Here is a 14971-nt window from a genome sequence, read left to right on the forward strand (position 1 = left end):
CAGCTCCAATAGAGCAAGTAGAGCCGCTCTTGTGCAACCAACACTACCACCTCCTCCATTGATTCACAGACTTCAAATTCCCCCACAAGCAGCCCATCAGCTCCCACAGTGATCAGATTAATAACAACAATAGCTCGCGATCACACGGGGGGAGACGACCGGCGCTGCTCATCCTCCGCGGGATACTTGGATAGCTACAGCAACAGGATCCAACCCTGCTCCTCTCCTTTTTTTTTTCTCTCCTCCACGCCCGATACACACCTGTGTTTTCCACTTTTGAGAACACCCGGCGTGTGTTTTTCTTCTTTTTTGTAACTACTCGGATACCTGCGCGTTGTCCTGTATAGATGTCGGACTGAACGTAACTGCTATGACAGGGAAACTAGCGGACAAGATCCCTCTTACCATGAGCAGTTTAATAAACACGATCCCTGATAGTCTCTATCCAGAAGAAGACATCCCGACGTCTATGAATATTTTCACCAGTTCGGAATCTATTAACCACTATTCGCAAATGAACACAGGTAAGAATTTGATCTACTTTTTTTTTTTTGTGAATGTGAGGATGTGTGTTTTCATGAAGCTGCGCGCTGCGCGGACGGCAACAGTTGTCTTGGTGCTGGAGCACCTGTTTGCGCACCGGCGCAAAAAAAGGCACATTCCCGTATCAACTATACGTTTTAGGGTCAGGTGTAACACACCCCCTTGTACATCGGGTAATATAAAAGTGACTCACTTGGAGATTTGCCAGAGATTTATAATTTTCATGAGTTTTCCTTTTTCATTCTTTTGCCGAAATGCGGTAATATTAAACGCAACATAAGAGCCAACTATACGAAAACTTAATACTTAAAAAGTTGTAGCCTACATTAGGATAATGTGTGGTCATTTTAATTCACGAAAGGTTTATGCGTATTTGAGGAATGTGTTTCTGAGTATGGCAGTAGGAAAAAAGGCGGTTTTACGCAAAGTCGACTAAAAACGCAAGCGGCTCTGAGTAAATCCGTGGGCTGTGAGAACAATGTTTATTCATGTGGTCAAACTGTAAAAACCGCAGATTTATCAATCTAATATCCACCTGAAAAAAAAATGGGTCATCTACTTTCGACAAGGACTTTCATTCACAACTCTATTGACATGTCATATCAGATTTAAGTAGGCGTGTGTGGTTGTTATATGAAACACGTTTAAACGCCAGGCCCGTGAACACGTCTTATATTCACCAAATTGCGAGGCCGAATATGTCGATTGATTTATTGCTTAGAAGAGATTAACGTATATTTGTGTTTAATTACGAGCCTGCCATGAAGGTGATCTTCTTGGTGCGTCTCGCTGTTGCAGATTAACATTGAATCAATCGCTCATTAGACTTCACCTTCCCAGGTGATGGGTCAGTGTTACCGCAAATACAACAAAAAAATTATAATCACTATCCTTGTACGGCTGAGAGGATCATCCCATCATGTAATGACCATTCACTTTGAAATTGCACAACGTTGTGCTCGATTCATTTAGATTTTAAAGTTGTTTTTTTTTGTTTTTTTTCAAATTTATTTACGCACAAATAAAACAGTCCTGTTACTTAAATCAAACCCGGCGTATTTCCTGATTTTTCGTCCAAGAAGTGTGTGTTTGAACCATCCAAACGCTGAGTACCAGAAATAATCTATATTTTTGTTGAGTTAGTTTGAAATGATTGCATTTAAGCTCCTTGCACGTGTGCGTAATATTCAATTTCTCTATAAACAGGGAAATAAAATGTATTTCATGTCATCTGAAAATTAGAATTTAATAAAACGAATATTTTTTTTATGGAGGAAGGTGTTGCAGGATAATGTACGTCAATGTTCAGATTATGTGTTACCTTGTGAAAATATATAAGTTAAACTATACTTGTATTTTTCTTTACCAATATGATATTTTGGAAATACCTGTAAAACCCTTTGAAAGTGCCATTCTATGATTTTACAGGTGGAGCAGGTGTATGAATTGCTCTTCACTATAAGTGACCTACACGAAAAGAGTGATGACTTTATTATGTGCCCTTCATCCTGTTTAAAAAAAAATAATCCCATAATTTAAAAAGCCTCGAGATTTAAAAGATTAAAGCAACATATATTTTTTTTAATCAGCAAGACTTGTTTTTGAAATGTCATATCTAAGAATAAAAGAATCCACATGGGACATTGATTTTATGACTCTTGTGTGTAGAAAGTGCACAAAATCTTTGTTTAATTTCATTATAATTTTGACACAATTCCAGCAGGCTATAATTATTGTGAAAGATAATATAGGCTCCCCCATTTATGATTCCCTGCAAATTAACAGAGGCGTCTGTTTAAGAAAGAAATCTCATATTTGTCCTTAAGAGTACGGTCAGTACAGAGAAGTATCTCTATTACGCACATCTGCATTTGATAAGTTTTACAGTCATTAAATGTGTGCATGAATGTGTCTGGCGTAATGTCTAAAACACCAACAAATAAAATAATAAGAATCCTTTACTGACAATGCAAACACATCAAATTTCCTCCTGGAAGTTCTTTGTTATAAATGTGTTTTGAATCCTTGAGCGAGATAGATGTGGCGTCTGCCTTATAATCCTCCCTGCTGTAAAGAAATCAAATCTTGCCATTGAGTTTGGCTGTCCTCCTGAGGGACACAATGACTGGATCAAAGGGGGTGTTTAGGTCTTGATTTATGAGAGCTTGTGGGATCTGAGAAGGGGAGAGAGAGAGAGACACCACTCTCTCAGAAGCAGCAGTCAGTCACTTAACTTACAGGTCTGACAGCGTTCACATTCTTTATGAACTGTATGGGATTTCTTTGATTTTTAATCTTTCGTTGTTTACCACAGAGATATGCAAAAAATAATCAGAATTTTGGACAAAGCAAGGACTTCCATTTAAAGTTCAGATAGCCTAAAGTGAATTTTGTTCACTTTGAAAAAAAAAAAAAAAAAGAACTTTTGCCACATTTATACTTTCATGAGCTTTTTCCCCTATATGAATGCATTTCATGTTTCATGTTCATGTTTAAGCAATCATGTGGATGATTTATTCATGTTCTGTGTTCTTTGTGCTTTTTGTCTAGATAATATCATGGATCTGGGCATGGGAAATGAGAAAGCAACCTCAGAGATTCAGTATGGATCCAGCTTCCAGTCCAACCGCAGCGGGCAGACTGTCACCTATCTGGGAAAGTTTGCCTTTGACACTCCTCCATCAGGTGGCATTGGTGGCTCTGGCTGGTGCTCTGATAATAATATCATCAGCCTCGTGAGTGCAGGCATCCTGGGTGTTTCTCCATCACCCGGCACAGTGACAACACAGACGTCTTCCTCCGCAGCCAACATGGGCGGACAGACGTCAGATATGGAGCAGGTATATGGTCCGCCGCTGCCAGCGTACTCCACCTGCAGTGACCTGTACCAGGATCAGGTCTCCTTCCACCACAGCCCCGCCACCAGCACATCTCTAGCCTACCCTGGCAATGACTATCACTCCACATCCAAAGCGTCCATGGATGGCAGCCTTTTCTCCATGATTCCCGACTACAACCTTTTCCATCATCAGGGTGAGGTTGGTGTGATGGAGCACAAACCCTTCCAGAACATGGACCCTATTCGAGTCAACCCTCCACCCATCACACCACTGGAGACCATCCGAGCATTCAAAGACAAGCAGCAAATTCACCCGGGTTTCATTGGCGGGCAGCAGCACCCACCTCAGCATCACCCCCCGCCACAGACTCTCACCCTCAAACCCATTCGACCACGGAAGTACCCCAACCGCCCCAGCAAAACCCCCGTCCACGAACGGCCGCACGCCTGCCCGGCAGAGAACTGTGACAGACGCTTCTCCCGCTCAGACGAGCTCACACGTCACCTTCGCATCCACACGGGGCACAAACCCTTCCAGTGCAGAATATGCATGCGCTCCTTCAGCCGGAGTGACCATCTGACCACACACATTCGCACACACACAGGTGAGAAACCTTTCTCCTGTGAGTTCTGTGGACGCAAGTTTGCCAGGAGTGACGAGCGAAAGAGACACGCGAAGGTTCACCTGAAACAGAAGGACAAGAAGCCGGCAGACAAGAGCAGTGGGCCAGCTGGGAGCCACAGCTCGCCGCCCAGCTCCTGTGGGGGGCCGACAGTGGGAGCATCGTGACCGTCAGCACGCACTTGGACTGGACCTTCAACACACACCATTAAGAGACTTAGGAAGAAGGGATCACGTCCACTATGAGATAAATAGGTGACTCTTTTTCCTCTCTTTTACACCCCTGCTCATTTCAGTTCCTTCTATTTTAAGATGGATGCCTTTATTTTAAGTACGAGAGGAAAGGCTGCTACGCCTTTCTTCATAAAGCAACTCAGAGCCTCAGCTACTGTAATGCAGTGCCAACATTAAAAAAAAAAAAAAAAAAAAAAAAGGGCACTTTGGCACATTCGGTCCTAAAGGCCGTGTGTATCCATAGGTTCTAAAGTGGATGCAGTTTTGTAAATTTTCCTGAAATTTTCTAAATTGGACAGAAGCCAGAATCTATTATAAGGGGTCGGAACACACAAAAACGATAATGGAGCTCAGTTAAAGGGTGAGTTGTTTGGGATGTATGCATTAATTTTGTGAGGCTGTTTAAAAGTGCAATTGGTTATATTTGTGTGTCGTCATGGATACTTTTATTAGTGGCACTTGACTGTCATTCTGTTGTTTTTGTTCAGGTGTGGTGTTTTTTTTTTTTTTGGTTTATTTTTTTATTTTATTTGAATGTTGTTTTCTTTAAAGAATGTGCCAAATGTATTGTGGTGATGCAGCCAACCTTGTTATATTAATTGTGCCTGACATTTGCCAAACATGACAGTGGTGTCTCAGCACACATGTTGAGTGCAGGATGAGTTCAGATTCATTCACCACATTCCTGATTTAGATTTATCCGCACAATTTAGTTAAATCTAGATAATGACTGACTGAGATACACATATTAAGCCAATGTCTTACCCTGTCACATGTACTTATAGAACATACATGCCTGCAGCAATCAATGCCTTTGCCAATACTTATTTATTCGTAGTCACTGTGAGACACTGTTTATTTTGTTTAGTTTTTTTGTTTGCATTTTTTATATCATGGCTTTATGTGGTGTTACAAGATATAATTTCTGTTATTTTTTTTTTTTTTTAAAGCTTACCAATGCTGTCCAGTTTTCTTGAGTTTTGCAATTATATGCAATATAACCATGACAAACATCACCGACCGGTGAATCAAATTAACTAAAAGCACAGTGAGACTGAACTACTTAAATAAAGAGCACTGGGTTGCAAACCAGCAATTTATGAAAGATGAATAAGGATTGAGATGAGCGAGTTCCCCTTTTTGTCCTCCACAGGGTAAAAAGACTTAACTATTTGGTTTCACTTATCAAAAGATGAGCAGTATATGGTAAAAGAAAAATAAATTTTTACAAATCCATGTTTACATCTTTTCTAATACAGAAGGACTGAGCTGTAAGTAAGGTGTTGTGTTTTTTTTTGTACAGTTTACAATGTATGCAGGTAGCTACAGTAGAAGTTTCACTTTTGTACTCAAATGCACCATAGTTCAGTATTAAATTGTGCATATATGTGCATGCCCTCATGCACACTATGTAAATACAAATATCTGCATAGACAAGAACTTTCAGTTGACTGAATGCTTGTGCAGAATGTGTCTTAAAGCTTTTAGTAATGTAGTTATAATACAGGATATTTTGTTGTCATAGGTCACTGCAAACACTTTTGGTGCACTACACTAGTGCCAGATAAGGTGTGCTACCATCCATTAAAAAAAAGAATAATAGCACTTGCACCATCTGTATGCTTTAAAGTGGAACCTGGTTTAAGGAGGCACTAATGTGTTCTCTGAATAAATGACAGGATGTTTTATTATTATTATAATTTTTTTTTTTTTACATATTGTGTATCTCCATTATAGCAATACTGGTATTTCAATTAAGACATCTTCCCCACTGTATAAAAAAGAGAAGAAAAAAAATCAGGTTGTTCTCGTTACATTTTTTTTTTTTTTTTAAATGATTGGCTTGTGTCATTAACAAAATACATTCAAGGGCAATGCACATAATATCCACACATGACTCCTTTTACTGTACCTATCTCTGTGCTGAAAGAAAGTATTCCTTTTTTTAATCATCCAGTGAAACATTTTGTATGAATTCATTTGTAATAATAGATCTGGGTCTGACATGTATCATAATAATCCTGACAAAATATCACAAATATAATCACAACTGATAAAAACATGAACTCATTCCTATAATACTGATTTGATTTACTTCTGGAAAGAATTTTAAGTTTTGTTTTGGTTTTTTTTTCTTTCACCCCATAGTTATAGTGTGTCTCTGTTGAGCAAATGGAAAACGTCCGGACTGAGATGTTAATATGGCATTAACACGAAGTACAATACATTTTTCACCAAAACAAATGGAAAACACAAGAATAACAATTAAATGAGACTGTAGCTACCTAGGTATTCCACTTTTTAGCTATAACACTAACATCAAAAAACCTAGTATCGAAGAAGGATTAAGGAAATATTGATGACCATGTCAGTACGGAAGAGTAAATTCATATATCTTTATTCGAGTTTCCCTCAAGTTATCCCATAGATATTAAATGCAGCTCCTACTTTGAGGGAAACATGTTGTTTTTTTTTGCTGTTTTTCAAATTGTTTGCCACTATCTCTGATTACTGGCTGTTGTCTCTGACTTTTAGGGGGCATGTACCTAATGAGAGGTGGATAATTTAAATGAACATTGTTAACACCCGGGGGGAAAAAAATTTTTTACCAGCCAAGAGATGCAGCATTCGGACTGAGAGAGTGTGAACTGACAAATGCAAAGGTCAAGAGAAAGGTTTAGAAAAGCTATGCCACAGAGAACACAATGCATGCAGAAATGAGCTTCCAAGGCCATACTTTTCCTTTCCTGTAACGAACCATTTTCACCGCTGAGCTTCCTGGCAAGTGTCCACTTATTCTCCAATTAATTTGGCCTCAGAGGGTCTTCTCTCAACTCATCTAAATGGGCAAATGAGCAGACGTTCTTGCACTTCTTGGGATGGTATAGACAGCCTGTAACATTTAACTGTAAATCAAAAGGTGTTGTTTTGGGCTTTTTTAAACCATAGAACTACATCATTGCACTGCAAGGATAAAAATTGAGTAATGAAGCTTGTCAAAACATGAAAAACACTGTTGAATTTCTAATCATAGTTTGGAAAACTACAACAAAAAAGTTAAGAAATTACAGCACCTTCATTTCCTCTAATAAGAAGCAGGTTGCTTAATAATGACACCTCATTTTCAAACACCACTTTTTAATTTGCCATATTACATCCAGCAATAAGTAAAGACCTCTGATGTAAACATAATGTTACATACAGCCTTACGGAGTTGGCATAAAGTGACGTGTACACCACATGTTCTGATGATTAAAAAAAAAAAATGTTTATTTCTAATGCTTATCTCAAAGGATTTGATATTACATGCTGACCTAGTTCATTCAGATTTTATTTTACCAAAAGGTATGCTCTCCTCTAAGAAAAAAAAAAGTGTGTTTAGTATGTGTTGTGTCAAGGACTGATGTAAGGTGGAGACCACGCCAAACCATTTCCAAGCCTAAAGGAAGCCGTGTAATAACTTTGAGAACCGAATATTTCATCAGTCTCAGCGTGTGTGTGTGTGTGTGTGTGTGTGTGTGTGTGTGTGTGTGTGTGTGTGTGTGTGTGTGTGTGTGTGTGTGTGTGTGTGTGTGTGTGTGTGTGTTTGTGTGTGTGTGTGTGTGTCTTCTGTTTTGTGCCATTTTACTTGTAACGGATGGACAGATTTTGTAAAATTGATATAATTTCCCTCCATCCCACTCTGTTTACCTAGTTTGGCGGCGACGACAATACAGGCTGCAACATGTTCTTCTATACAATAATATGTGTAACGTATGAATGCTATAGATATACATGAATGACTTGTTCAGTCAACTCAGAAACAACCAGTGTCTAATAATGCTTCTCCAACGATAATTTATGTTATTAAATATTTATGTTTAAAAAAAAAATAGTATTATGTTCTATCATCCAAAAGTGGGCGGCTGAAAGCTCTGAAATTGGAATTTGCCTCATCCTCGGCCTTTGCTTCATGTTGGATATGAGCCAACGTCAGCAGCCATCTTTGTGCCAAACTGGGTTGCAGGGTTGGCTGATCAAAAACAATACATGATGAGAACTCCACAGGAGCAACAAATCATAAATGTGACCTCCGTCTGCTTGCAGCTGAAGGCAGCCTTGTGCTAATGTTTGTGTGTAACTGTTTGAGTTAGTCTCTGTGAAACCGGCCTTGGGCAAGGCCAACGGCTTGGGCTCATTCACAACAATTAATAATTGTGGGATTATTAAAAAAATAAAATAAAAGTTACAAAAACGACAAAAAATATACTCATGTTTGAAGAGATTTCAATAATGTGTAGATATTATAGGCTACTCATGTCATCTTCTGGACTAAAGGGTGGCTTCAGGGATTTTGTGGTCTTCAACAGTGACACTGGTGTTCAGATGGAGTCGATTCTCACTGTTTTCTGTTGTGTTGTGTTTCCTTTCATTACAGTATATCCTCATCTCTTTGCATGTGCACGGAAATGTACCAAAGTGCCACTCTCACATGCCGGGGGGGTGGCGCTCATTTCTTTATTATGCATGAAAATAAAAAGTCACATTGGGTAAAATGGGATAAACCCGACAACAATGCAAGACAGACAATTGGAAGCACACACTGGGATAACTGTTCTGTTGGCTTTTTTGTTCAAGAAAACAAGGGGTCTTGTTTAAAAAAAAATGTTGTGGATGTCTTTAGCCTATTTCATGTTTCTATTACCTTATAATAAGGTCCTTTTATGATGAGCTGAATATTGAAATGAATTTTACTATATCCTTGTGATGGGGAGATGTGCTCCCCTGTTTACTTGGCACTTCAGTTTGTTGTAATGCAATTGTTTTGTTATTTCTATGTAAGTACTTGAATAAATAAAAATATAACTTGCTTTTGGTTTATTTGGATTCTCTATGAGATAATTTTTTTTTTTTTAAAAAGCATTAATGCAACGAACTTATTTAAATTGTCTCTAATAAGAGCATGTATGAGGTGAAGTGTTCGAGAGGAAACACTTTGCGGATCAGCTCCGGACTTCCTGTTTCCAGCTCGGCTCTTCACTGCTACTAACAAGGGGGATGTTTCTCCGAAGACCGTAAAAACTACACGAGTGAAACCCGGAATAAAAGTTCACTCAAAATGAGCTGGTACGTAAAATAGCTGCATGTATCGTTTGGTGTACCTAGAGCAAGTTGCGTCTCCCAACAACGTGTATTTTTAATGGGAATGCAGCTCCTGGCTTAGCGCCCGGGCGCCGTCTATTTCCTGGCGGAGCTACGTAAACAGTGCCGGGGAGTTAGCGGTAGCTCCTTTAACTGTCCATTCTCTCCATTAAAGCCTCATCAGGGGATACTCCTGGGCTCGGGTTGGACAAAGTACTTTTTGTTTCAAACTGGTGTGTTGGTAAAACATCGATCGGAAGATGTTTTAAGTGGTGTCGGTGGCTACTTGTAGATTACACTGTTAGCCATCTGTCAGTGAACGAAGGTTCGTCAGGTAGCAGGAGAGCTGTTAATCCACCAACTAATGTCGTAGCTGCTGTCTACCGCTGATGTGGAGAGCTGACATCTTTATACTGTTCAAAAGCAGTTTATTAAGGCTGATCGCACCACTTGAAAACGCCGAAGAAGCGAAGTGTCAGGTCAGCAGGGTCAGACGTTTAAAAGGACTCGACACTAATGTTACTGCTACTACAGCATCTTTATTATAGACAAAGGGAATTATTAATACGTTTACAATGGATAACATTTGATTAGTTCATCTTCACGTTGTTTGGATTACTTTCCTGTTGTCACTTCAAATGTTAGTTCCATCAACCTTAAGAGACCAGTGCCGTCTCGAGCACTGCTGGGGTCCTGGACCCCATATATAATTTTTTTTGGGGGGGGACCCTCTTCGACACCAGCTCTATGTTGACATTACAAACAGTTGAATCTATCTTGTTTAATGATTATAGCTGATCGGATCAACCTTACTGTTTCCCAAACTATGAGACCCGCTTTATCGATGTTTTCAAGTGAAAATGGAAAACCTTGCTTGCATTCTGGGAGTCCGTTTACACACCAACATGGCTCGGAGCCCCTGAAAACCCTTTTATTTTATTATTTAAAGGCCTCCAAAGGTGGATCTTCTAACTGTCTCCCAGTAAATGAAGAAAACGTAACATTTTGAAGACGCTCCGACTCTGTCTCTGTGTCGACAAAGAAAAACACAACTGTTGGAAAATGCTCTCGGTCCGCCTCTGTATCAACAAAGGAAAACACAATATTTTGAAAATGCTCCGACTTCGTCTCCCTGTAAATGAAGTTGAACATATATGTTTTCAAAAACGCCCCAACTCTATCTCTATGCAGACACGCTATACTTTTTTGACACGCTGCTACTGCGCCTAAGCACCACAGCAATAGTAAATAGTTTCTCCTGCAGATACTCAAGTCGATGGACAATAACAATAATGGCGGCAGTATCTCGTGACTCACTGGACTTGGTAGTTTTATAAATTCTCCTGTAATAGCAATCCAACTTGGTCGTTTGTCCATACGAATATCTGTGTACTCGCCATTGTTCATGTTTACTACCATATTGTTCTCTGCATGTGTGTGGTTTCATTAAATGAAACGCATACAAACACACAACAGCACCCACTAGTGGCTGAACATGAAAACTACATTGTTTTCAGCGTTTTTGCGATTTCTGTATAAATGGGCATTGTTTTCAGAAAGTTGTCATCGAAATGCAAAACCTTTCTGAAATAAAAACACAACCTTTTCATTTATAACTTTGTCATGTAAACTAAAGGGGGTCTGAGTCAGGACTCACGGTGCGGTGTGAACTGACTGTCTTTGGTTTGCCAAATATTGGAATAAAATTCTTCACAGTTTGGAGAATTTCATTTCCAAATTAGAATGTGCTTCACTGTGCACGCTCTCTAGGTACGTTTACTGGTGTGAGAAGAGTATTGTACTGCTATGTCTGCATTATGTTACATACAGAATATTACAAGGAAGATGTCTCAAAAGTTATCTTCACCAAAGCAGCTTGAATTAGAGGAGGGACCTTAGTTTGTATGTTTTTAATGGCATATTTGTCCTTCTTGGTCATTTTACCCAAGATTGTTGTGCCTGTGTGTGTTGGACTTGTGGCTTTTATTTTGAAAATGACTGTATTTACTATGCCTTTCCCTTCTGGCCCGATTTGACATATTGGCCATTTCTCAGTTCCAAGTATCCAAGTACGTACTTGCAAGTATGATCTCGGAAGTATGGACTTGCAAGAAGTGAGAACGCATTTCTGCCATTTTTTTACCAATGCATTGGGGGTAATTTGGTTTCCCCAAGTCTACACATGTCCCGTCTTCCATATTGTGGGCGGAGCAAGTACACATCCAAGTATTTCACTTTGAATTCTATCAGTACTTGGTTTCCAACTAATGACGTTTCACAGGTACGCGTGAATGCAAGTACAATTACGCTTTTTGAGAAACGGCCATTGACTGCCTAGTGTCAAACTGTTTCTGGATCTATTGTGATCACGTGCATTGATTAGAATAGTCGTGAATCAATCAAGTCAAACTCATTCAAAGTAACCAAACACATCAAGCGGGGGTAATATTGAAAGGACACTACACGTTGTGGATTAAAACCAATAAAACGGTAGATAAAAGCTTACACACAGAATAAAAACTGGATGAGGTAATCACATTGAGTATGAAATCTTGAACAGCTGAGTTATGAGTTTGGATTTTAAATGGGGGGGGGGGGGGGGGGTCGAATGTCTGGTCGGAGTAAAATTCCAGAGTTTGGGAGCAGACCGGCTGAAAGTTGTGGATAGTTTTGAATATGTACAGAAGAGTTTTATACTCATTTGACTGTGGAGCTGCTGTGGCACTGGTGTGATGTGACGGAAAGACGGCGTTCTGGTGATGATGCGAGCGAGCGGCTGATTTTTAGACCATTTGAAGCTTCTGCAGGGATTTGTGAGCGAGACCAAAGAGGAGAGAGTTACAGTAGTAGATGCGTTAGGTGATTAGCGGGTAGACTAGTCAGTGTGAAAACGGCTTCAGAAGCCATTGTTGGTCTTTTTGTTTTTTTCTCCATGGCTTTAGCAGTGGGAAGTGAGCATCTGACTGGGTATGGATGCCTCGGAGGGAGAAAAGCCTGGTCTTCCTCGGTGTTGAGGCAGAAATGACGGCGCCTGGTTGATATCGAGAGACAAACTATGCTGTTAATGTGCCTCCTCCAAATACAAATGCATTATGGCTGCATTTCAATGCATTGCCATTAACATGTTAATGCCGACTCCTTGAAACAAGCTTTGGAGTTATTCACTTTGCTCCTCAAAGTGTTTGAGAAAGTCTTGGTTAAAAGTGCACATAGATGAGAGATGTTTTTTTCTAATATTTATTCAGTGTATATTAATGAAGCAGTCTTTTCATTTCATCCCTATGTCAAAGACCTATAAATACTGTACATACCAAAACTATATGATATTCCAATCACTTTAAATGAGATCACTTCTTCTATTTACTTACTTCTATAACTGACAGAATCAAAATGATTGGCCTGACACATTTTAGTCAATGCCCTTTTTGTCAGAATATTAAAATCGTGTAAGGTAAATTTCACACCTTTATCTATTCTATTAGGAATGAACAATTATATCCATATGCCATCAGTGTTGCCAAGGGTTTGGGTCAGAGACTGAAAAAAAATATTATAAGTAATCAGTATAATAACGCAAATTGACCAACTTTTTCGGCCATTTTTGTCAATTCCCACACAAAAAGGATTATAAACACTACAATTTCCACCATGAACCTGGGCAAACAGTCAACCACAATAATCACATCACAGGTTAAAAGATTCCTCACAGATTTTACATGGACGATCAGTCTTGACATTCGCTTTACAATTACTGATTTTCTGATAAATCAGGCAGTCGATAGCAGATATTGGTGTGTATGTAATGAAGTGTTGTGCAAGGGAATGGTTGTTGATTCGTATAAATTTTTTTTTATATATTTTGACTTTTATCCTGCAATTCAGTTTACAGGCATTATAATGTTTTATCATCCATTTGTATTTTATGTTTCATTTATCACAAGCTTTTGATATACTTCACAACGTGTTCCTCGCAGGTCATACACCCAGCTGAAGGGGAAACGAGGAGAAACTTTTCCAACACATCTGTGACGTGCATGTATATTAACTTGCTTTCATCGACGCTACACGCTCTTAGTGTCACCAGAGCCGTGAGGAAGATGGCGTCACTCAGTTCAGTCACTCATTCAATGGCTGGCAAGAGACGTTTCTACCAGCACGCACCGCCAAACACAAGGTCAAGAGTGGGGTGTTTGACCAGTGAAAAGAGTCCTTTATGGGCTCTGCTGACTGATGCATTCCAGCACGGCTCGCACACTTGGTTAGATGACGTGAGAGATTTGACTTTCGGGTCATCATCGGAACAATCCCACTTCCCAACATCTTCAACTGCCCCTCTGTGCTCTGTGGAATATCTGAGGTCGAGTGATGCACTGTCTCTCTCTTGGTGTACACATTTGCAGTTTCAGTGAAAAGCCACTGGTTCTTCCAGCCGGTGCATAATGTGTCCTGGATACTGAGGACTGTCGCGTCTTTGTTCTTGCCTACGTGCTTTCTTGATGGTGGTGACGTGTATCCGATTACAGCAAAGATCAGATAGCTCTTTAAATGTGAGAAGACCAGCTTGCAGCAAATGTGTAAAAAGTGCCGCCTCTCACACAGCTCAGGCTGAACATCTGCAACGACCCAATCTCACCAACAACGGGAAATGATTGGTCAGCTTTCTCTTTCTAAAATTCCCACCCTTAAAAGACATGAGATCATAGTACTCTTAGTTTAAATTGTATGTTTTAGTCCAAATGGACTTTTAAGGGGACACCTTCATGCTTTTTAATTTTGTGTCAAAACTTGAACATTCTTAAATGGATTAAGGAAGACAGTGCGTTTGGACTGCTGAAACCATGCGATGTGGTATATTAGTGAAGTTGATTTACCATTGCACACTGCTAACATCAATCTTTCAGTTCGCCTCTGTGCCAAAATGGAGGAGGAGCAATCGGTTTGCATCTGGCTTTGTCTGTTGTCACAAGCTTAAGTTTGACTTTCAAAGTTTTGGTGTGCGTATTGCACAATTATTCCTCACCTTTCTTTTGGCTGTGTTTAGAGTTCACAGGACAAGATCAAGATCCATCCTTCGTTTTCATTCCCTCCCTTCTTGCTGACAGTTTTCCCTCTCCCCCCCCGAAGCACACTTCACTCTGTGTGTTTGCCAGTTCTCATGAGCAGCTGAAGAGAGTGACCACTTTCCTTTGGCTCTTTATAGGAGTACATATACTCTTGATCCATAATATTACGCCTTCCCCCTCAGTTTCTTTCCAGGCAAATAGATCCTCTGGTACATTAAAGGGAAAATCTACCCTAATATAGTTAGACTTGGACACAGACTCTTGATGTCATCTAGACGAAAAGCTTTCGACCTGGCCCTGCCAAAATTTAGAAAAGGGAGACCATTGACGACACATTTTTAAAAATATATGCTTCATGCTGCAATGATGGCGGTTAAAGCACAGTTGTAGTGTTTATACTTAAGTCTTCCATTTGTTTTGTGCTGCATGCATTTTGGGATTTATTTGTTTTCCGACACACCCACCAAATGGTAGCAGACATCCACGCTGCTTCCAAACATTGTAAAATATTGTTAGAAAACTGAGCTTCATATCAGTCCCTTTACCTTG

The 14971-nt window shown here is 39.7% G+C and overlaps 2 protein-coding genes across 2 annotated transcripts in view; both read left to right on the plus strand.

Moving 5' to 3' along the window:
• Positions 1-10: 10 nt before the first annotated feature.
• Positions 11-5326, plus strand: egr3 (early growth response 3). Its single transcript, XM_080468415.1, has 2 exons — positions 11-524; positions 3094-5326. The coding sequence occupies exons 1-2, from the start codon at positions 371-373 to the stop codon at positions 4170-4172; spliced, it is 1233 nt and encodes a 410-aa protein (XP_080324541.1). The 5' UTR covers positions 11-370; the 3' UTR covers positions 4173-5326.
• A 3854-nt stretch (positions 5327-9180) lies between these two features.
• Positions 9181-14971, plus strand: part of bin3 (bridging integrator 3) — a 30198-nt gene continuing 24407 nt past the window's right edge. Inside the window, exon 1 of the mRNA XM_080467011.1 lies at positions 9181-9344. Coding sequence (XP_080323137.1) covers positions 9337-9344 — 8 coding nt within the window. The 5' untranslated portion in view covers positions 9181-9336. The remainder of the gene's footprint in view (positions 9345-14971) is intronic.

The sequence above is a fragment of the Lipophrys pholis genome (genome assembly GCF_963383615.2).
Source record: "Lipophrys pholis genome assembly, chromosome: 7".
In the NCBI taxonomy this organism is placed as follows: Eukaryota; Metazoa; Chordata; class Actinopteri; order Blenniiformes; family Blenniidae; genus Lipophrys; species Lipophrys pholis.